The 23,696-nt window shown below is 42.1% G+C and overlaps 1 protein-coding gene across 1 annotated transcript in view; it reads right to left on the bottom strand.

Moving 5' to 3' along the window:
* LOC135209242 (dephospho-CoA kinase-like) overlaps positions 1 to 21,241 on the bottom strand; it is a 46,067-nt gene extending 24,826 nt beyond the window's left edge. The window contains exons 1-3 of the mRNA XM_064241933.1: positions 20,808 to 21,241; positions 13,265 to 13,336; positions 12,800 to 12,931 (exon numbers count right to left, since the gene is read on the bottom strand). Coding sequence (XP_064098003.1) covers positions 12,800 to 12,931; positions 13,265 to 13,336; positions 20,808 to 20,919 — 316 coding nt within the window. The 5' untranslated portion in view covers positions 20,920 to 21,241. The remainder of the gene's footprint in view (positions 1 to 12,799; positions 12,932 to 13,264; positions 13,337 to 20,807) is intronic.
* Positions 21,242 to 23,696: the final 2,455 nt, after the last annotated feature.

Below are 23,696 nucleotides of genomic sequence, written 5' to 3'. Positions count from 1 at the left end.
CTAAGCTTCCACCCGTTCGTCCCCCCGACAGAAATTCAAATTTCGCGCCCCACTCGCTACCGGTAGGTCAGGTTGATCTACCTGCCTGCCCTGGGCGCAGGACTAGGAACCATTCCCGTTTCTATATTTTCATCTCTCTTCCACCTGTCTCCTGCGGGGAGGCTGGGTGGGCCATTAATCGTATATATCTGCCAGGTAAGTATGTATGAAACTTTATTGTATTATAACAATATCATTTTCATACAATGAACTTACCTGTCAGATATATACATAGCTGATTGGCACCCTTTGGTGGAGGGTCAGAGACAGCTAATATGGAATAGACAGGTAAACAACATATGTTGTAGGTATAAAAGAAAAAACCTTGGTTCCTACCTGATAGGTGGTAGACTTCGTGGCTGTAGCCCGGTAGTCTGCATCACCTCAAGACTTTAGCGAGATATTAGATCTATGGCTAGAGTTCTTGTGGGTCTGTCGATGGGTATAAGAACCGCTTACTCGGCAGAGCCTAAAAGGACTTTGTCAATGGGTACTGGACCACTTCTATGACAACACACCTTGTGAAGGAGCATAACCAATCCCAGACCACCTGATCCTAACCACCATGTTATATAGAATTGCTCTGAGTTATCCCCGAACTCATAACAAACAACCCATAACTCGAAACGAAAAACTTATTTATACAAAAATTCTCAAAAAAAAAAAAAAAAAATTTAAATACTCTAAAAGATATCACAAGAGTTCCTTACTGAACAACAGAGACTGGCCGCCAGTGCCAAGCACCAAGCCCTCTTTGTCAGCAGGAATCTAGAACATATCTAGTAGAAGGTATGTACAAATTTAAGGATTGGTGTTTGCTCCCGTACCCAGTATTGTATCCGCCGATACAAATGGTCCCAGAGAAAACATTTCTCGTAGGTCACGCGAACGTCTTTAAGATAGTGAGATGCAAAAACTGAATTGCACCTCCAATAATGTCGTGTCAATGATTTTCTTTAATGACATATTCTTCTGAAAAGAGAGAGACGTCGCCACTAGCTCTAAACTTCATGGCTTTTACTCTTAAAAGCGGAAAAGAGTCGTCAGGACAGAACTTGTGAGCATCCGTAATGACGCTCCTAATGAAGAAAGCTAATGCGTTCTTAGACATGATTCTTGTGGGGTCCTTAATCGAACACCAAAGACTTTGTCTAGAGCCTCCCATTTGTTTCTTTCTTTGTAAGAAGAACTTCAAGGCTCTTTACCGGGCAAAGAGACCACTCTGTTTCTCTCCCTACTAGACTCGATAAGCCTTTGATCTCGAATCTCTTGGGCCAGGGATTCGATGATTTTCATTCTTCGCTAGAAACGAGTTTCTAAACGAGCAAAAGGCCGAGTCTTTGTTAAAGCCGACTTCATCTTCTAGGCATGAAGTTCGCCAACTCTTTTGGCTGTCGCCAAAGATAGGAGAAACAAGCATTTTCTTGTTATATCCCTGAACGAAGCTACGTGGGGAGGCTCAAATCTGTCAGACGAAAGGAACTTGAGAACTACGTCCAGGTTCCAGCTGGGTGGAGTTAGTTCCTTCGATTTTATCGTTTCAAACGATCTAATCAAGTCGTGCAGATCTTTATTGCAGCAATGTCTAGGCCTCTGTTTCTAAATACTGCCGACAGCATGCTCCTGTATCCTTTGATTGTCGATACAGACAAATGAGAGACCTCTCTCAAGAACAATAGGAAATCGGCGATTTCGGTTATAGAGGTACTGGAGGAGGACAACTTCTTAGACTTACACCACCTTCTGAATACCTCCCACTTCGACTGATAGACTCGTCTAGTGGAAGCTCTGCGGGCTCTAGCGATAGCGCTTGCAGCTTCGCGAGAAAACCCCTCTCGCTCTGACAAGTCTTTTCGATAGTCGAAAGGCAGTCAGAGCGAGAGCGGGGAGGTTTTGATGAAACCTCTCGAAGTGTGGCTGTCCTGAGAAGATCCATCCTTTTTGGAAGGGAGGCATCTTGGGAAGTCTACTGGGTCCACTGCCACTCCAGCACCTCTGCAAACCAATCTTGTTGGCTGGCCAAAACGGGGCTTATCAGGGTCATCCTTGTCCCGTTGGATCCGCTAACGAACTTTCTCAACACTTGTCCCAGGATTTTGAAATTTTTGGGGGAAAGTGTACACGTCCACATGAGACCAGTCCAGCAGGAAGGCGTCGACCACGAGAGCTCTTGGGTCTTCCACCACTGAACAAAAGACTTCCAGCCTTTTGGAAAGGAATGTGGCGAACAGATCACGTGAGGGAGTGCCCAAAGATCCCAAAGATGACAACACCTCTGAATGAAGATCCATTCTGTGAAGGACCTGGCTTCTCCTGCTCAGTCTGTCCGCCCTGATGTTTCTCGTCCCCTGAACAAATCTTGTTAGGAGGGCGATGTTTCTTTGTGAGGCCCAAATTAGCAGATCTCTTGCTATCTCGTAAAGCGACACTGAGTGTTCCTCCCTGCTTCCGAATGTAGGACAGGGCTGTAGTGTTGTGCCACATTCACTTGGCTTGACAACTGTTCGTCACAAAGGGTTCGAAGCACTTTAGCGCTAAGTGAACTGCTAGAAGTTCTTTGCAATTTATGTGCCAGGACACCTGTGCTGCCTTCCAGGTGACTGACACTTCTCTCGGTCCTAGTGTTGCTCCCCAACCCTTCTCCGATGCGTCGGAATACAACACTCGCTTGGGTTCGGAACTTCCAGAGAAATTCCCTTGTTCTCTTTTAGAGGGGACAACCACCATTGCAGGTGTGGTTTCATCTCCATTGGAAGGAGAAAACTGTCGGAGAGAAGTCCCATCTTCCAGTTCCACGATCTCCTTAGGAAAAACTGAAGAGGGCGAAGATGTAGTCTTCCTAGAGGAAAGAACTGTTCGAGCGAGGAAAGGGTGCCGAGTAGGCTTAACCATTCCCTCGCCGAAGTTCGTTCTTTCCCTAAGAAGAGAGAGACTTTTTCCAAGCCTCTCACGTTTCTCTCTTGCGAAGGAAATACTCGAAAAACCCCGAGAATCCATCTGAATCCCCAGATAGACCAAGTTCTGTCTGGGAATCAGCTGTGACTTCTCGAGGTTCACGAGTAGTCCAACGCCTTTATCAGGTCTAGGGTCAAAGAAAGGTCCTCCAAACACTGTCTCTCTGTTTCTGGCCCTGATGAGCCAATCGTCCAAATATAGAGAGATGTTGACGCCTTTGAGGTGAAGAAACCTCGCCACATTCTTCATCAGGCTTGTGAAAGACCTGAGGAGCTGGTGGATAGGCCGAAACACAAGGCCCTGAACTGAAAGATCCTTCCCCCCGTCATGAAACGGAGGTACTTCTTCGACGAAGGGTGAATCGGGACATGAAAATAGGCGTCCTGGAGATCCAGCGACACCATCCAATCTCCTTGACGTAACGCCGCAAGGACCTGAGGCCGAAGTCTCCATAGAGAACTTCTCCTTTCGAACGAACTTGTTCAGAGCGCTGACATCTAGAACTGGTCTCCAGCCCCCCGAGGCTTTCGCACCAGGAAAAGCCGATTGTAAACCCCCGGAGAGTTTTGCTCTAGACCAGTTCATAGCTCTTTTGTCCCCACATTTGATTCACCATCAGACGAAGAGTATCCCTCAGTACAGGGTCCCTGTATCTGGCTGACAGTTCCCGCGGAATGGTCGTTAGTGGAGGACTGTCTTGGAAGGGGATAAGATATCCCTTCCTGATTATGGACAGGGTGGAAGAGGCGTCTGAGTTTATGAGTGACCAGGCGTCTGCAAATTCGAGAAGCCTGGCCCCACTGGTGTTTGGAGGCTGTCTGTCTCACTTCCCTTTCTTAAAGGGACGGGAAGGAGCCTTACCTCTCCTCTCAAGACCTCTTCTCTTAGAGGTAGCTCTGGAGAGAGGCCCTCCTCGAAAGGGCTGAACCGTAGAAGTCGGTCCTTTCTTGTCAACAGAAACAAGAGGTCTCTTCTTTCCCTTGCAGTTTGCAGGAGAAGATCTGAGTCGCCTTCTCATCCGTGATCGAGAAATGTCCTTCACTAACTGAGAAGGAAACAGGAAGTCAGACATGGGAGCGAAAACCAGGGCTGCTCTCGTGAGGGGAAATCCGCCTTGGTTAGGAATGAACTAAAAATACTCCTCTTCTTAAGGAGTACTGCTCCGAAAAGAGAGGAGATTTCTCCGATCCGTCCTCTTGTACCGCCTTGTCAATACAAGCAAGAATACTGAGAATGACTTCGGGGTCAAGACCATCCGAGTCATGAGCTTTCTTAGAGATCACCCCAAGGGACCAGTTCTAGGAAATTAAACACTTCCAAAATATGGAAGAGTCCCTTGAGGAGATGATCCGTCTCCGAAATAGCCCAAGACACGCGAGCTCCATTCAAAGCGTGTCTCCTTGACGAGTCAACCAAGGTTGAAAAGTCCGCTCGGCTGCCGCTGGAAGAGAAAGGCCCATGTTCTCCCAGTTCGGTACCAGAAACCTCTCTTGCCAGAAAGTATGGCTGGAGGCATACAGAAGGTGGTCCTGCCCAGATCCTTCTTAGACAACATCCATTTGTCTTAAGGACTTGAAGGGCGCTCTCTTCAATAGAGATCGTAGGTCCTCATCTTCAAAGGAACCGACGAAGACTTAGGCAACAATCGCACTCGAAAACAGTGATCGAGGCGAAGGAGGAGCGGCAGGAGTTAAAGAATCTCCGTATTCTCGTAAAAGAGTCAGTTAGAACTTTATAGTTCGAGACTCCTCTCTCCCGTCACCTCTTCTTCCGAATCTCCTTCTCCACCTTGTGGAGAATCGGCCTGAAAAACGAGAGGATCTTCATCCCGTTCTCTTTCTACTGGTGACAAACTCCTACTAGGAGAGGGGCTCATAGAGTGAACCGACTCTCTCTCACGTCTAAAAGAAGTCTCGCGTCTGCTTGACTTCTCGTGCCTGAACAGCTCCTCGCGCTTGGCTGGCGCCTCGCGCTTGTCCTTGCGCCTCGCGCTTGTCTTGCGCCTCCGTTTTGGTCTTGGCACTTCACGCTTGGCTGGAGCGTGTAGCCTGGCTGGCATCTCGCGCCTGGCTGACGTCTCGCGCTTGTCTGGCGCCTCACGCAACTCCTCGCGCCTGGCTGGCGCCTCGCGCCTGGCCTGAATCTCGCGCTTGGCTGGCGCCTCGCGCTTGGTCTGAATCCTCACGCCTAACTGGCGCCTCGCGCCTGGCTGGCGCCTCAGGAGGCCTGAGCGTATCCTGATCTCGAGCAACTCGCTCGGATAGATCCTGACGTTTGTACGACTCTTCGTGCCTGGAAGACGTCCCATGTCTGGCGGACGCTTCACGTCTGGCTGGAGAAAGAAGACGAGACTTCTTAATAGGAAGTCTAGCGTCCTTCTTGCGAGGGGGATCCCTTGAAAGAACTCCAACCAAAGAGGCAATTTGCTCTTGAACTGCAAGCAAAATCCTCTGGAAGCCACCCCAGCGTCCTCTTCAATAGAAGAAGCAGGAGAACTCGAAGGAGTGCGATCATAAAATACAGCTCTAGGAGGCGTCGACAGCTTAGCCTTCTTGATAGAAGAAGGAGCTTCCTCCGAGAAGCGCTCCGGGCTCGAGTCGAACGCGCGTCTCTCCAATGCCTTTTCAGTGGCCTAGAAAGATCCGAGTCCTTCCACCCTCGTTTTAGGTGAAGGAGAACCGGACGACGAGAAACAATCTCGTAGGACGCTTCTATTTGAGCGGGTCCTGAGCAGACTGTAACGAAACAGAACCTGCTGAAGGGACGCCTGACCGTTGGGGATTCCCCACAACCTCCGTACGACTTTCGACTTTCCTACTCCTCTGGGTATGTGAGTTTGGAAGAGGTCTAGGCCTGGGAGCATCTGGGAACACTCACTTCACTTTGTAATTCACAATCACTAGCCTTACCTTGCATGGCCGCCATCTTTGTCTTCATTTTACGAAGAGTAGCCTTCAGATTGGCGATTTCAGAAGCCGAATCCGAATGCAAAGCCTGTGAGGATTCAGATACATAGGGAGAATCATATTCATTAACAAAAGGAGAGTTAGACTCAGAAAAAGGCTCAATAGGCCTTGTACTCACACTCTTTTGTGCAGCCCGTCTAATCCTATCCCTCTCATAACTTCTTGCAAAGTAAGAAGTTAGAGTCTTCCATTCATTAGCATCCAACTTTTCACACTCAATACAGGTGTTAGCCAAAGAACAGTCAAACCCCCTACATTTACGACATACAGTGTGAGGATCAACCGAAGCCTTCGGTATCCTCACCTTGCAGCCTACATTCACACACACTCTCACACTAACACTTGAATCAGACATTCTATTAGAAAAATCAAAAGCAAGTCCAAATCCAGTCCACAGTAGCAAATGCCAAAACAACGATCCAGTACGTCACCAAGAAATCCAATAAAGATGATCAATAAAGTCTTGAAAAGCGAATTCCAGTCAGGAGGTAGTAACAACAATGTTGATACCACCGGCGACAGAGAAAATATGATAGAAAACGGGAATGGTTCCTAGTCCTGCCGCCCAGGGCAGGCAGGTAGATCACCTGACCTACCGGTAGCGAGTGGCGCGAAATTTGAATTTCTGTCGGGGACGACGGAGTCTTAGCTATGTATATATCTGACAGGTAAGTTCATTGTATGAAAATGAAAATTAATGTAAAGAGGTATGTTTTAAGCTGTCATGAATGCAAAATTGCCGGGAAACTGAATCAAGTAATCCCCAGAGCTCCGTTGTGTAATATTCCTTCGGTAGGCGAATCTTTTGAGAATGTAGTTATCGATATGGTTGGACCTTTGCCTAGAAGTAAGGGAGGGAATATATATCTGTTGACACAATCATTGATAAACTAACTCGCTATCCCGAGGCGGTACCAATAAGAAGCGGCAATGAGTGGACCGTAGTTAAATGATTGTTGAATTATTTTTCTAAGTTTGGTCTGCCTCGTACTATACAGAGTGATAATGGTAGTAATTTTGTATCCAAATATTTCAAGGATAGAATGAAAGAATTAGGCATCAAACTCATAACTTCCACACCTTATCATCTTGAATCACAAGGCATTGTAGAGAGATTTCATCAAACGTTAAAGAGTTGCCTACGGAAATTGTGTAAGAACTTCGAACACAACTGGAAAGAAAAGTTACCATTCGTTCTGTTAGCTTTAAGGTTAGCACCGAGCGACACTACCGGATTTAGTCCATTTGAGCTTGTTTTCGGTCACACCGCTAAAGGTCCTTTGGAAATCTTAAAATGTAACTTAATGAATAAAGAAGGTAGTGAGGACTAGATCACTAATCTAAAGCATAATAAAAACAGTTTAAGGGATGCTTGGTAACTAGCAAAGGAGACCAAGAGGAAGAGTCAAGGGGAAACTAAACGAAAACATGATCTTAGAGCGTAAGAGAGACATCTCTGTGTAGGAGGTAAAGTTTTAGTATTAGTCCAGAAAGAAGGTCCCTCTTTATCGTATAAGTTCGAAGGTCCTTTTTGAGTTTTAGAGAAGAGGGTGAATTTGAATTATTTAATAGATATGGGTAAACGTAGAGCAAAGTGGCTGCACGTAAATTTGCTCAAGAAATATAACGAACGGCCCATGCCTATAGTGACGGTGTCCCAAAAAGAAATTAGCTTTGAGAAAAACTCTGAGGTGCTTAAGAATTTCGAAGTTTTTAATCAGGGTTTAGAAGAGGAAAAGGTGAGGGAAGTACATAATGTTTTAGTGGATTATCCTGAAACTATTAGTGACAAACTAGGCCTAACCAATGTTTTAGAACATGATATTGAGTTGCAGGACACAAAACCCATTAGGCAAAGTCCATATCGTCTGAACCCAGAAAAGGCAGAATCTGTGAGGAAGGAAATTAGTTACATGTTAGATAATGATTTGATAGTACCTAGCGAGAGTGAATGGAGTTCCCCGGTAGTTCTGGTGAAAAAGGAAGATGGATCAGATAGATTGTGCATTGATTTCCAGAAGGTAAACAGTGTAACGAAGTAAAGTAATTTTCCCTTACCCAGGATTGACGATTGCTTAGATAGAATCGGAAATTCCAAGTTCATCTCAAAGCTTGATTTGGCTAAAGGTTACAGGCAAGTACCTTTAAGTGAACGAGCCCGGAAAATTTCCGCATTTATAACGACATTTGGTAGTTTCAAGCCCAAAGTTATGGCTTTTGGCTTGAAGAACGCAGCCAGTACCTTCCAAAGGTTAATGAATAAAGTTTTAAATGGCATCAACAACTGTGTCGTGTACTTAGATGATCTTGTGATATTTTCAGAGACTTGGGAGGATCATGTAAGGATTTTGGCGAGAGTCTTGAAGGCCCTTACCAAAGCGAATCTCGTTCTTAATCTAAAGAAGTGCGAATTTGGGAAAGCATCTATTACTTATCTAGGACATAAGGTAGGTCTTGGTAAAATCTGTCCAAAGGATCGGAACATAGAAGCTATCGTGAATTTCCCAATCCCAACAACTAAAAAACAGGCCATGAGATTTCTCGGAATGGTTTCATATTTCCGTAGATTCGTACCAAATTTTTCGGAAATAAGCGCTCCCATAACTAATCTGTTTAAGAAAGGACGCAGTTTTGTATTTGATGACGAGTGTGTGGAAACCTTCAACAAGTTAAAGGCTATAATGATTCACGAGCCAGTTCTATTATCACCTGATTTTGGTAAGGAATTTAATTTAGCGATCGATGCCAGCGATATTGGCGTAGGAGGGGTTTTGTTACAAGAAGTGAATGGAATGAAACTCCCAGTTGCCTATTATTCAAAGAAACTGAATAAAGCGCAACAGAACTATTCCACTATTGAAAAGGAATTGTTTGGTTTAGTTACAGCCTTGCAACACTTTGAGATTTACGCACATAGCGGTTCAGTTGTAACTGTGCATACTGATCATAATCCGTTTGTTTATTTGGAGAGGTTTAGGAACAAGAATAAACGTCTAATGCGTTGGAGTTAAGAATTACAAGACTATAACCTGAAGATAGTTCATATAAGGGGAAAGGATAATGTATTAGTTGACAGCCTCTCTAGAGATTTCTCAGAGTGAGTAGCCTAATAACCGTTTTCTGTTGTCGCACGAGTGAGTGTGTGAGTGGAGAAGCGTGCGTGTTTGACTGGATTAAAGCTTTATGCAGAATTGTTCCCTGCTGTTTAATTCTTGTTTCTCTTTAGAAAAAAATAAAATCAGTTTATTTCATTTTTTTCTCTTTTTGGGGGGATGTGTCAAGGTAACTGCTTTATAGCAAAGGAAGATAAAGGAAAGGAAAACGCATCTTTGAGAAATTCTGCAATAAGGAGGCTTTCGCGTCCGTGTTGGAGGCGCCTGTTCTCGCGGTTGTACTGGAATCGTCGGGCATGTTGTGGACCGCTACACGCGCCTAAGTGTCGGGAGAAACGCTGCAAAATATGATGCAATATTCCGTCGAGAGTCTTCTAAAAAGTCCTAGTAATCTCGGGAACCTGTGACGTTCGCTGTAGGCTCCGCCCCCTGAGTGCCGTATAAATATGACGGACGAAATAGGAGAGATCGTAAAAGAGAGATCACCAGTTAGTCCCAGAGAGATATCCTAAGTAAGAGCCACAGATCAGATTATCAGTGAGAGATCAGCAGCAGCAGAGATCATCCGTGAGAGATAAGAGAAAAAGGGACCGACGAAGGATCAGAAGAAAAGTTGCTTGAGAGTTGGTTGGATTTTGGTCAAGCCGTCTTTAGGAGTGGACGACCGAGTTATCTCGACTTAGAGCAGATTTCAGAGAAGAAAATGTCCTATAGGTTTTGGGGAGTTCCTTCCTTCTAAGTATCAAGAGTAGACATTATTTTCTGCAATACGGAGTCAAGAGGAAGTCTGCAATCGCCGTTCTCCTTTCGTGAAGCCATCGCTTCGAGTCGCTAAACTAAGCAGCAAGTATCTGAATTACCTCACTGTTCCTCCAGTTCATGTAGTGTAAGATTTTGCCTTTTTATATAAATAGGAAATACCATTCTGCATTTACTCTTGTTAGTAAACTTGTAAATAAACCATTGTTGTGTTAGTGTTTCTTTCTTTATTCCTATCCCCAGTTTCAACTGTTGGTGTTGAAATATTTATTTCTTTTTTTATTTATTTCATATCGAACCTGAAGCGGACCTCTCTCAGAGGCCGTAACACACTCCCTCCACCTATTTTGTTACATGAAAAATATAACCTGCTATGAACAAGTGAGGTGGTGTGAGGATGAATTCAACCATGACCTAAGCCATTACAAAGTCCTACGTCCTGATTCCCGGATGTCTACTTTGCCTTACCTTGTGTATCTGTACATTTGATATTTTTTAAGCAAATTGTTTATACATTATGTTTCTCTGTTCTGTTCTTCTCCTACTAAGCTTTCAAACCTAACTATCCAAAGCCAAAGGCTAACTAGACAATGAATACTTCACCAAAGGAGAAGAATCCAACAAATTCCAAACAAAGCAGCTGTTTGAAAAAGAAACCCACAAATTCAATTTGTAACTTGTTTACTTCTAAGTATTTACATTAAGTTTTACTCCACACTCGAGTACTTTCAGGCCCTTCTGTGGCCCATTCTCAAGAGATGTTTGGGATGTTAGCCTGGGTCAAGGCCCAGCAGTCTTCTGGAACTTCTTCTCGTTGTGCTGTCATTTATGCGATGGCTGTTCTGGTTTTCTTGAGAGTTGCCAATCCCCTCTTGTCGCTCTGATATCCTGAGCTGATGGTCAATGGGATTCACCCTTGTGGTAAGGGTGTGGTCACCGAAAGTCTGTTGGGCAGGAAACCTAATCTCCAGGTCAGCAGGGTCAATCTTAGCTTCTTTTAATATCAAAGCTCGGCTTATGGGATCTTCTGAGGTAAAACCTTTGTTTCCTTCAATTACTTTGATCTCTCTGATAAGCGCACCTTCTACTACCCTCCTGTGACTAATTTTGTTGCTTTTGTATATAAGCCTACTGTTTTTGAAATCCATCCTATGGTCATTTTCCCAACAATGTCTAGCTATAGCACTCCCCTGAGAGTTAAGCTGTACTGCCCTTCTATGTTCTTGGACTCTAGTCCTTATTCCCCTACCTGATTCCCCCACATATCTGTCTCCACAATTATTGCAATTGATTATGTATACCCCCGCTACATCATCTGTATTACTGTCTTCTCCTTCCAATTTATTTTTACATACTTTGTTTTTTAAAGTATTATCAAATGTATATACAAATTTATATTGACTTTCTTTCATTTTTAAAGCAGCTGTTATTAACACCTTGCCAGCAGAAAACAAACCAAGCTTTTGGATAAGTTGCTCCTCTTCTACCCTGAAAGTGGGGGGAGGGTCTGTCAACTATAAACAAAAGGCTATCGTTAAGTGTAAATTTCAAAATTTAAGCTGCCATTGGGTAGAAACTCTTAGCTAAAGTAATTACTGGGTAAGTTGCTTATACGTATAAAACTAACACCTATAGCCTTAAAGAAACTTTAGTAACTAATTTATCTACTGGGAAGCTAGAGTTGTCAATCAGCACTGTCATTATGTTGAAAGAAGAATGATGAACACTGAAGGCCACAGATGAAGAAAAAGCCCACTTTCCCTTAGATTCTCCATCAACCTCTCATTAACTGCACAATATGCACTACGTATCAGTCAGCCCATGAGGGAGTCTAACAGACCACCTCACACAAGAATGGTATCAGTACCCTCTCTCCAGTATGCCACAGTGGTAGTCATATTATGTAATGCTCTTGAGAAGTCTGAAATACAAAGACTTCTATCTACAGCAGGGTGAAGTGGGCTGTTGTCTCAGTCATACCCCAGCATTCTAATCTTTGAAGATGAAGTTAGCTGCCTATATCCTGACCAACTTGTCTATAAACAAAAGTACTGGAGGAGTAGTTTTTTACATCCCTATCACTCCACTATAAACCCCTAGACAACACCTCCTTTGGGGGAATGGTGTTTCCCAAAATAAAAGTACCAAGCAACTGTGTTACCAAAGAAATGCTTTGATACCCACATCACAAGGATGTCATCCAAAAGCTATCCAATCAACTTATCCTCTCCTGCTCTGAACATGGAAATACACCATTCAAATTAATCTGCAGCTCAAGGCAACCTACTTCATAAGAGCAATAATGACAAAGTTCTCAATAGGTGACAAAGTCACTTTGGAGGTAAACAAATGTATACAGTAATCTGACCTACTCTAATAAATGATTTTTTAATTACTGTAACACCTCAATTTAACAGAAGATTTGGAGATCTGGCTTTCAAATAAGTTAAAACATCAACCATTAAAACCTTCCTCAGTGAAGAAACTGAAAGATTTACTGTTGTATTAATTTCCTGTGGATAGCCAATTTCAAAGCAAAACTTGGATGTAAGGATGAAGACTATCCATCAGAAATACATAAGATATAATAATTAAAATTTCATAAACCTTCACTAAAACTTAGCAACCCACTAAAATGGATCAGCAACTCATAATTATGAATCACTGTTATAAATTAGGATTCCTTATGAATCAGATGATGTATCATAAATATATTCCATCTGGTAGTAAATCCTGCAACTAATCCTACATATTCATTTTGGTCAGAAGCCTTGACAGTAGTTTCATATTCAAACATATCCATATGCATCACCACATGAGTTTCAGCAAATAGCACTACTAAGTATGCAACTCCTGTACATTAATTACTTAGGTAGCATATACAACTAAGTGTCATAAATTTCGACAGAGAAAAATATGATAAAAACCCTTTGTTACATTATAAAAAAAAAAACTAAGTATACTTACCTCTGAGAAAATGCTTAAGAACTTGGCCCCTTATTTCAGAATAAATATCTGGGTGAGTAATTTTATTCAATGCACGCCGTTTCTCTGCATCAGAAAAGACAATAGCACCCAACTTCGGCCTATCAATTTCACCTGGAAATGTAAAAGACATTACCATATGAAATTTCTCCAATTCATCAACATCAACCGCTCCCTAGGCACATCCTACATAAATGCATTATCAAAAGAAATAAGAAAGTGGATCTGTACAATAGTTCTACACTTAAATAAAAAATATAGCAATTAAAAAAAAGATATAGAATATGAGAGGGGTAAAGACATTCAACAAAAACATTATGACAACATGTGAAAACTAACCAAGAACCAATGTGTGTGCTAGGACTTACACCTGAAAATATGCCATACATATTAGGAAACACAGGTCACCATTTCTTGGTAAAGTCTGCCCTAATTTTCAAAACATACCTGAATCAAGAAAGACTTCATCTCCAAACACTTCACGTATCTTCTTCCATGCCCTTTTCCCTGGCTCCACAACTGGAAATGAAAAAGTTTTTCCTCTTGAAGGTAGTATTACATATTATTCTATAATGTTACTTGTGAACTGTAAATAACCATTATATTAATCAAATCAACAAAAAGCACTCAACATTTTAAGTGCCTTTAAATGTCTCAAGAATTACAAGGTGCTTTTTGGAGTAAGACTTGTCATGGTTTCTGTAATTTTATATAAGAGCTAACCATAGTGTTGTTTGTATCTAATTTTTAATAACCACTGTCTTCAGACTCCTAGTAGGGTATCAACACATACAGGCTACAGCATGTTTTTTGCTTTTCATACGATCACTTTGGTCTTTCTAAAGCTAACTTTCCAGTTTTTTTTCAAGTTTACCTTGATCTGAGTTTGAACTCTCTCTCTAAAGAACAAATCCTTTCGGCAAGCCCTGAGAGTCTAAAAATGTGACAGGGCTTATTAAAATTACAATTTTAAAAGTACATTGTATTTCTCCTACCTATACAAACCTGAGGTCCTTTATAATTGGAGTATGCTTACAGGTATTAAAACTCTTGAACAAAGTGGCTGAACAGTAACTACCGTCTGGTAGGTGGGGAGACTCGCCTGCTGGAAATGAACATTCCACTTTGCCTTTCAGTCCAGGTTTCAGATTGGGGTGGCATGAGGTGGGCCTAATATGTAAAGGAAACTCAGGTTTGTATAGTTAAGAGAAATACAATTTACATTTAAAAATTGTGATTTGTTCCTACACAATATACACACCCTCAGTCCTTTACAATTGGAAGACTCACTGGTTGGAGGGAGGAACATGAGTAAGTCTCTAACCTGAGTAAGTCTCTTGAACTGACTAGAGTTTGATACACCTGGACTACTCCTGGTCGAAAGAGAGAGGAATGCTCTGCCTCAGACAAATTGATGACAGTATAAGAACTGCAGGATCAATAGTCAGACTTCTGGACCTTTTCGAATGAGTGAGGAACCACTGCCTCCTCGGAGAGAGGCAACCCCTTAGAAATAACACAGAACTTCCAAAGGGAACCTCCTCCCAGCCTCTCCAGGTATTCGAATCCTAAGAATTCCATAGGGAAAGAATACAGGAGATATTTCTCCGGGTAAATTTCTGGCAGCGCAAGCAGCAAGAGGAACATCTCAACAATAATCATAACAAACATACATTGGGTACCCCATATTCGCGTTCTCTGGATTCGCAGATCATTTCATATTCATTTACCCTGTTCCTTGACAACATCCCAGTTCATATTGTTGAGAGTCATGAAGTTTTCAATAAAATAGTAATAGGAATTAAACATGGGGTTTTCATATTAAAACTAATATTGTAATACCTACCTGAACACCTGAATTAGCCCTGGTCACCTGACCAGCCTGAACAACAACCTACAAAATTACCCACACTTAGGTAAAATTTTAACTGCCAGCATTACCAATGCTGCAGGTAAACATTGTTACCAAGTCACCTGTCCACGGTTGGCAACGCTGCCGCCAGCAACTGGCCGACAGTGACTACTTCCATCAATCACTAATCATTAATCTTCAAGTAGGGCCACTTCTCTCACCGAAATACCAACAAGTCTGTTACCTACAGGGACCTTGGAAAGGAGCGCCTCCACCAATTCGTTAAGAGGTGCTCTGAAACCTGAAAAAGGGTTACCCGCTATGCCATGCAATGGTTTACGACTGGGAATAAAAGCCAAGTCCTGCCTACCCACCCCCACTACCGCAGCTAACCGAGAGTCCGCCTCCCTCAGGGCTTGTTCTACACGCCCAAACTGAGGCAACTTGCATGATGGATATGAAACCAGTGGTTTAGTAGAGAAAAGTTCTTCAAACATATCTTGGCTAGGTTTAAAGGGTTCCTCATAAACTTTCGACTGAGGAAACACAAGGTGAATGAGGTTTATCATTCTTCAATACTCGCTGTCTCCCGTCAACGAACAGACTGATAACGGAGGAGGAGGACCTTCGTCCTCAACAGAAAAATCTCTTTCTGCATCTTTCGAATACATCTGAGCGGAAGGAGAAGCAGAGGCAAGACCGAATCCCGGAAAACCACCCTGACGAGACGGAGAACCTTACATTCCCTGACCTACACCTAAAGACTGAACATCGGGAGAAATCAAACCTGGATTTGGGCCAACCACAAAGGGTTGCACAAAATCACCACCTCTACCAAGAGATGTGGAAGCTACCGACCAACTCTAGCAAAACACTGCTGGAGCTGCACAGACCTGGCGCTTCACGACCTGGATTCAACAACTTGGCTTTGAACCGAACTAATATCCAAGGGAGATCTTCCTTGAATAAGTGAAGAGGACACATACCCTGTACAAATGTCCACCACCGCTGAACACGAAACATCCGAACATAACCGTCCTTGCTGAGCAACCATAGGACCACAGTCTCGAAACCTGGAAGACCTGCTACCAAGCCTGACACCAAATTAACACCAGTACCTAATTCCAGCGGAATATCTCCTACCTTAGGAAGGACAGACGGAGAAAGGAAAACAGAGGAAGATACACTGGAAACTACTCTCGGTCCAGGGATCGTAGAAGTGGAACAGGTAACCGAGGCACCTGCCACAGAAATACTGAAACCAGCGGAAGACAAAGGGATACCGAAAGAAGTAACCTGCGAAGGCAGGGAAGACATCAACACCTCACCCGAACGGGAAAAACCTGCGGAACATGACACAGTCGAGTTAGAAGCAAAAGTATTCTCATAAGGGAAAACCAAAGGGGAAGGCATGAGACCCCCCTGAGGCAGGCCTGCCGAATGTTCTGAGACTGAAACAGAGCCCCCCAAAACCAGGGGAAGAGAAATTGACAAACCCGGGGATCTAGAAGGGTTAGAAGCCATCCTTTTAAGGGAAAGAAAATAAATTGAATCCTTACCACCTTGAAAATCTAGATACATATCGTTACAGAATTCAAGGAAATTCTTAAGAACATGGTCTTGAATATTACCGAAACCCAAAAGAAAACTCTGCCTAACTAAAGACCTATAACCCTGTGAAAGGCCTAAGAGATCACCATTAAAGTCAGCTAAATTGAATTGAGCAACGTTCGAGGAACCCTCAAAGGGAAAAGGTTCTGAAGTATTTCCAGATGGAAAGGGAACCTTTGAAGAGGAGGGGACATTCAGAGTATCTACCGCTGACGGAACAGAGTTGAAGCTCCCTGAAGGAGGAAGGCTAGATTTTACCTTCAGCACAGTATTGGCCATAAACAAACAGACCTCTGGATCCAATGGGGATCCTAACCTGGCAGGACTAAAGGATCTGAAGGCAACTGCCCTTGTAACCGTGCCTCGCCTAACTGATCCCCAACACTCTTAGTTGTCTGCGTCGTTCCTATTTCTGATTTAATTTTCAGGGGAATAAGGGAATTCTGCTGCTGACACTGCCTGCTCCTTGCCAGGGGGGACAGTAGTTCCTAACCTTTCGGGTTTTGGATCTCCATGACCCCTGGCACCCGTCAGGGCTGGTTCTGGAATAGGCAGGAGAGCTAGAGGAGAGCGGTTAGTAAATGGTTCCCTATTGCTAACTTTCATCTCGTCTTGCAACTTGGACATCAGCATAGTAAATAACACAGACATACTCAATGTCAACCTATCCTCTAACTTCTTACACAATACTAACTCTAAATCACTAGCTTCCTCTAACTTGGGTTTGGTCCCTGAAGCTACCCAACCTTTACTCTTTGAAGCAAAAGCTTTTCTATGCTTAATATAAGCCTGCATCTGATCCGTAGACCAGTCCCTACACTCGTCACATCTACGAACTATATTGCATTGAATCTTCCTACATGAAATACACAAGGAATGTCGATTGAATTTGAGTGTACTCATCCTCCGTTTGCAGGCGGTACAAGAGCGATGAGTTGCTGCATCTTCACTGGGATGGTCTGAAGGAATCTTAAATGGGGGAGGATCCTTTGAAGTTGAGTTCATTTTACAGTGGTAGTCCATTATCATCAATCAAGCAGAGAAAAGCCAACATGAAATCTAAAACAAGCTAAAGGCATCAACAATCTTATCCAATAACGCAGCAGGGGGGTCGGGCTGTGACCAAAGGTTTGCACGCTGTAAGAAACTTCTTGACAGGCGAGCGAACAAAAAGCGATAGACGTAAGTAGCCACTGTCAGCCGGTTGCTGGCGGCAGCGTTGCCAACCGTGGACAGGTGACTTGGTAACAATGTTTACCTGCAGCGTTGGTAACGCTGGCAGTTAAAATATTATCTACGTGTGGGTAATTTTGTGGGGTGTTGTTCAGGCTGGTCAGGTGACCAGGGCTAATTCAGGTGTTCGGGTGGTGTATTGCAATATAATATATGAAAACCTTCATGAGGAAAGCTGATTTGCAGAGACATTCTATAGAATTATTAACCTCAACTATATTACAAAGCATCTGCTCTTCCATGTTCATCAGTGTTATTAATAAACAAAGTTATCTATGAGCCATAATAACTACAAAGTTAGATTTATGGTGGTAAGTAATACAAAAAATATGCAATTATGTACAAATCTGTTAAAACTTTTAATCAGTGATTTAAAGAGACATTACCTTTGAAATATAGCAAACAACAACAGGAAAATTGTTTCCCATACTGCAAGAAACCAACACAGTATAACACTAACAAACAGCTCATAAACTTGCCTGGGGCATGCTCCTTGGCAAGAGCAATGTTTAGGGATTAGGCTAAGCTAGCCTAAATTTTTTGAAAAATAAGCCAAGCAAACTACCCTTACCTAAGCTACCTTGGGGCTACTATGTCCAGGAAATATACAAGTGTTATATGTAAATTCCTCACCAACACTGATTTTAATAATCAGAAAAGGTTGAATAATGGCCATTAAGCCCTTTTTCCGTGAATATAGGGGGAAAGTGAATGATAAACTGTGCATTAGAATATATTATGAAGCTTATATCATGTTGCATTCTCACTGTTTTGAAGGCATTCTGCTCCATAGACTCTAGGACATTAATAGGCAATAGGAGTCTTGTAGTAGTACCTAAGCAATTATGCCAGCTTTTCTGTTTTCCCATTTGATATGTAATAACTACTTATCATTTTCATAAATTCTTATGCTGAAGACCAACACTAAAAAAATTAAGTTTAACAATACCTGCGCTTGATGTGTACGATTTCCTCACGGTGAGGGTACTATACCTAACTTCATCAAGCATTCTATATGCAAAATCAACACAAAATCACCTCTTTATCCAGCTGAAAAAATCCTACTCCCTGCCAATGACAAATGCTCTCCTTAAATTGCTTGAATTGCTGGGATTTAGACAAAAAGTGATTCCCAACCATAAGGCAACAGATATGCTGTAAGCATTGTTATGTTAAGATTAATTTCAAAGTCAGGTCAAGATGAAATTTGTCTAGCTGGGGGCTGAGCTCACCAACCCAAGTAAAGAACTAGTACCCTAGGTTAGGTTAGTTTAGTGACATCTTTGTCTTTTATATCATTAGGCCTGTAGGTTTTGTGTTGGATATCAATCACAGACATGAAAGTTGTATTTCTCCCACTGCTAATCTTGAAGTTTATGCATTCTTGACCATTCCAGTTAGTGCATTTTTTATTCACTCCTAAAAAACCCCAATTTACAGAGGCACTGAGGAAACACAAAAACGTGTGGTTTGCACTAACCTAATAAAAATAAGTGTGGAATGGAACAGGTATGGAATTTAGGTCAAAGGCCAAGCACTGGGACCTACAAGGTCATTCAGTGCTGGAAAGTAAAATGAAAGTAGGTAGGTCAGAAAGGTGTAACAGGAGGAAAATCTTGCAGTCGCACTATGAAACAATTGTTTGCAGAGGATGGTGCAACTAGAGGGCCGAAGGGACGCTGCAAAGAACCTTTAGTACTGACTACAATGGAGGCTGTGAGGTGTACTAGGCTATAATGTAGGTCAGAAAAATACCTAATAGCTACATAGGGCAAATGACCGACCGGCGACATAGTGGCCACCTTCCCGAAAAAATACTCTAATTCGCTGCCATGGGCATCAATCAAGAGTTGTGGCCCATCCGGGAAGGACACTGAGAACTCTATGCTCCTCTTGAAGTAGCAGCTAGTAGGTAAGTGTTTTCTCCTAAATTACAAAATAGATACAAATGACATAATTTAAGCGCTTTTCAGAGAAGTGGCCACGGTGTTCTGAGAGAAGCGGCTGCTAGGTATGTTGCCGCTCGGTCATTTACCCTGGGCTAGTATAGCCTAACCTACTGAAGGTACTAATGTAGGTCAGACCAATAATAGCTCTACATTACTACCTATAAGCTATGGTTCATGCAAAGGAAAGAAATTTAAGTAGACAAGGATTGACCCATTAGAGCTCTAGCTGGTACCTAGATTCACATCAACCGTGCATCTGATGTCTAGGCCAGTCCCTTACGACGCTCCTGATTGGCTGTTGATAAGCCAATCACAGGGCTGGAAACCCAGTCTCTCTTGAGAGAGTTCACATAGGCAGGATGTATGTTCAACTTCTCCTGAGGATACATCTTTCAAAAGTACCTATCCCTCAGGAGAAGTGGAATACCAGTATTTCTACAGAAGCAATCCGTGGTGGCCTAGACTATGGCAATTGACGTTTTCCAATGTTATTTTACTTACTGAACAAGAATTTAAAGTAAATATTTATTTGGACGATTGTGATTAACCCCCAGGGGCCAGTACTAAAAACGGCGAAATACATTGGACGACCCAATCCCTAGTGGATGTCGTATCCGCAGTTACGTTCCTTGCAGTTTGGGCAGAACTATTCTTTAGAATTACCCTGCAAGGAATGTAACCGCGGATACGACATCCACTAGGGATTGGGGCGTCCAATGTAGCTATTTCGCCGTGTTTAGTACTGGCCACTGGAGGGTTAATCACAGTCGTCCAAATAAATATTACTTAAATTTCTTGTTCAGTACTAGGGTAAAAAACCGCATGGTACATGGGTGGACCATGTACGATCAATGTGTACAACCCCAAGAAAAGTACATTATAACACGTCCTGACACCGGAGTAGAGGTCTTTAGCTCCGTTTCTCACCAACAACAAGTCGCATCTGATGCCCATCTCCGATGTCAGGACGCGTTATAATGTACTTTTCTTGGGGTTGTACACATTGATCGTACATGGTCCACCCCTGTACCATGCGGTTTTTTACCCTAGGTACTAAAACTGCATAGAAAAACCGCAACTGCCATAGTCTGGGCCCCCGCGGATAGGTACCCTAGATCTACCGGAATGCCTAGCCTATTAGCTACATCCTGCCTTAGCCTATGTGAAGTCTCTCGAGAGAGACTGAGAGTTCCAGCCCTATGATTGACTTTTCAGCAGCCAATCAGGAGCGTCGTAAGGGACGGGACTAGTAGACATCAGATGCACGGCTGGTGTGAATCTACTATAGGTATATAGGAGGACGACTATAAAATGGGGCAAACTAGCGGCGGGGGAACCCACATACTTTGCCTGGCAATTAGGTCAGCATCTACAACGGGAACGCCCATGTCTTTCATCATAGAGCTCACAGTGCTCTTCCCGGTGGCGATCCCTCCTGTAAGACCCACGAGGAACATGGTGGGCGATCAATCAATGAATAATGGAGGCAATATACTGATAAGTGATGCTTGACGAGACCTCCCTCTTCTATACTTCAATTATTATTCATGCTGGAACTGGGTTATAATGGTGATGAAGATGGTTTTCGTGTCACTATCACTTGTCACTTCACAGACTGACGGGTGGGCCGAGCTGGGTCTTCTACTACGTGGCAATTAATTCAATAATCCAGTCACTCATCACAGTATAAAATTCGGAAATACGGTTTTCTGATGAAATGTCCACATTTACGCCAATTAAAAACGACGTGACGACGGGAAACCGAGACCTAACGTCACAGTCGTCAAATTGATATATTTTTTTTCTTTTTTGGTTTCGTATTGCTTAGGTTGGTGGAAATTGATATTGCCTATGTAACAGCTCCTCCTATTCTTTGGTTTAGGTCAGGGGTTTTTAGCCCTTTTCTCCCCCCACGTACCCTTTCGTGTATTTTTAATGTCAGTAATGTACACCCTTCACTTTGTATAAAGTGGAAAAAAACAGACTTACAAAAACATTCCATTTGTATATTTGCAAGGATTGTACTGGTAAGTACTACATAACTCCCCTGACATAACCAATAGTATTGCAAATGTAAAGAATTTCATAAGAATAAAGACAATTTTTATATAATTATTTACCTTTGTCCATGCAATAAATTTTCAAGGTTGTGGCACTGAGTTGTAAAAACAAAATACATTATTATTACACCAGCTGTAAAGGGAGTATATATGAGATGGCAGAAACTTTTTCAACTAGTCATATACTCAGCCGAGGAGCAGTTTTTACTAAAGCACGTCGAATGTCGTACCCTCTGGAGCATGCGTACCCAAGATTGAAAACCCCTGATTTATAGTTTAGAGCATTTCAGTGAAAGTGTTATCTGCATCAACAGAATCTATAATTTGGATTGCAGCCTCTCCACTTTTTCCTGGTAAAACCCTACCCTTTGGTGAAAACGTTATATAATAACTGCCTTATAACCATTTCATCCAAGAAAAGATAGCCTATGGACACGCTCAGGGACGTTTTCAGCTTACTATATCATAACCTACAAATATAAACGATGTTATGAAAGGCCGTGAGTCACATATGGCCATTAACGTTTCGCCGTAGTTTGGTATAGCATGATCACATCAGTCAAAGAAGCTCTTAATTCTGATATAGTTGGTTTATTTAAATTAAGTTACCCTTATGCCATCCCGAGCCCTTGTCCTAAAAAGGCCTGTAAGTACAGTAAGGTATGATAGGATGTAAGAATTCTGCTATGGGCCTTTGGACTCTGCCTGATGAACAAGAGATGAAGGTGAAGGATTACATGGATACGTCTTTGGAGGTCATCACTGATTGGATGGGTTCCTCCTTGTATCTTGCCTGGGCGAGTGTCAAATTATTGTTTGTTATATGTAGGTATAAAAGTATGTATGAGAAAAGTTTTTGTTTTCAAAATATGGAAAAATTCTAGGTTACGGAGGCGTTGCAGTTGGTGTCCGGCGTGCTGTTGATGATATTTATTTTTATATATATTAGATCCTGGTGTGTTACTCTAGTATTTGTTTCTCTTTATGATACATTTTGATGGCACCTTCTGAAACATCATGTGATATGCTTTTTTAAACAGTCTACCTTTTCATTATCTTAGTTTCATTTGGAGGTTAAGCGTAGCGTATACTTTATTATTATTTTTTTTCTTTGCTCTATCACAGTCGTCTAATTAGACTGGGTGGTATTTATAGTGTGGGGTTCCGGGTTGCATCCTGCCTCCTTAGGAACCCATCACTTTTCTTACTATGTGCACCGTTTCTAGGATCACACTCTTCTGCATGAGTCCTGGAGCTACTTCAGCCTCTAGTTTTTCTAGATTCCTTTTCAGGGATCTTGGGATCGTGCCTAGTGCTCCTATGATTATGGGTACAATTTCCACTGGCATATCCCATATCCTTCTTATTTCTATTTTCAGATCTTGATACTTATCCATTTTTTCCCTCTCTTTCTCTTCAACTCTGGTGTCCCATGCTGCCCGCAAAAGGCATCAACTCCAAAATCTTAGTTTTGAGAAAATCAATGATAAAGGTTTGATTCATCATAATTCTTTTGCTAATTTTATCTGCATATTGTAATTTGGTCAACATATGGTTTAACCTTAGTAGGAGTATTTTATTGCATTAAATTACACAAAATATTTTAACTAATACCCAAATTCGCTGTCCAAAGCAGACTAACTTTGTCCTAGTGTGGACATGATGCGTTCTGCTCTGAAAACCTTGGCTACTATGTTATTAGATAATTACGTGATGTGTATTTAATATATGGCATTTAAAGGTAAGGCTCTAACTTGGTTATTAAAACAAAAATATTGGACTCTGGTAAAGAATATTTATTTATTGAACAAAAACTCATATCTTTTTCAATGAGGCAAGAGAAAAAAAATAGAATAACTTTGAAATAATACTAATAATAAACTTCAGTTTTGCACAATACATTTTATAGAAAATTAATCCAAAATTAGTTTTTACTTGAATGCTACAGTCTGACTTGGCATTCTTAGATTATTTCTAAAAAATTTCCTTTTCAAAAAATCAAAGAGATAACACTCAAAATGATTGCAGTATTAGTAATAAGAAAAAAATTATGACATCTTACTTTTCTGGAAATTAACCTGAAAATTAACCTCTAATTTTGGATCTCAAGAAAAAACAGTCTAATTTTATTTCAGATCAACATATATGACTCTTCAGCAAATCTTCGCTCCTAG

Source organism: Macrobrachium nipponense, chromosome 37 (genome assembly GCF_015104395.2).
Source record: "Macrobrachium nipponense isolate FS-2020 chromosome 37, ASM1510439v2, whole genome shotgun sequence".
Taxonomy (NCBI): Eukaryota; Metazoa; Arthropoda; class Malacostraca; order Decapoda; family Palaemonidae; genus Macrobrachium; species Macrobrachium nipponense.
The sequence above is the reverse complement of the archived record's forward strand: the minus strand, read 5'-3'. Positions and strand labels throughout refer to the sequence as shown.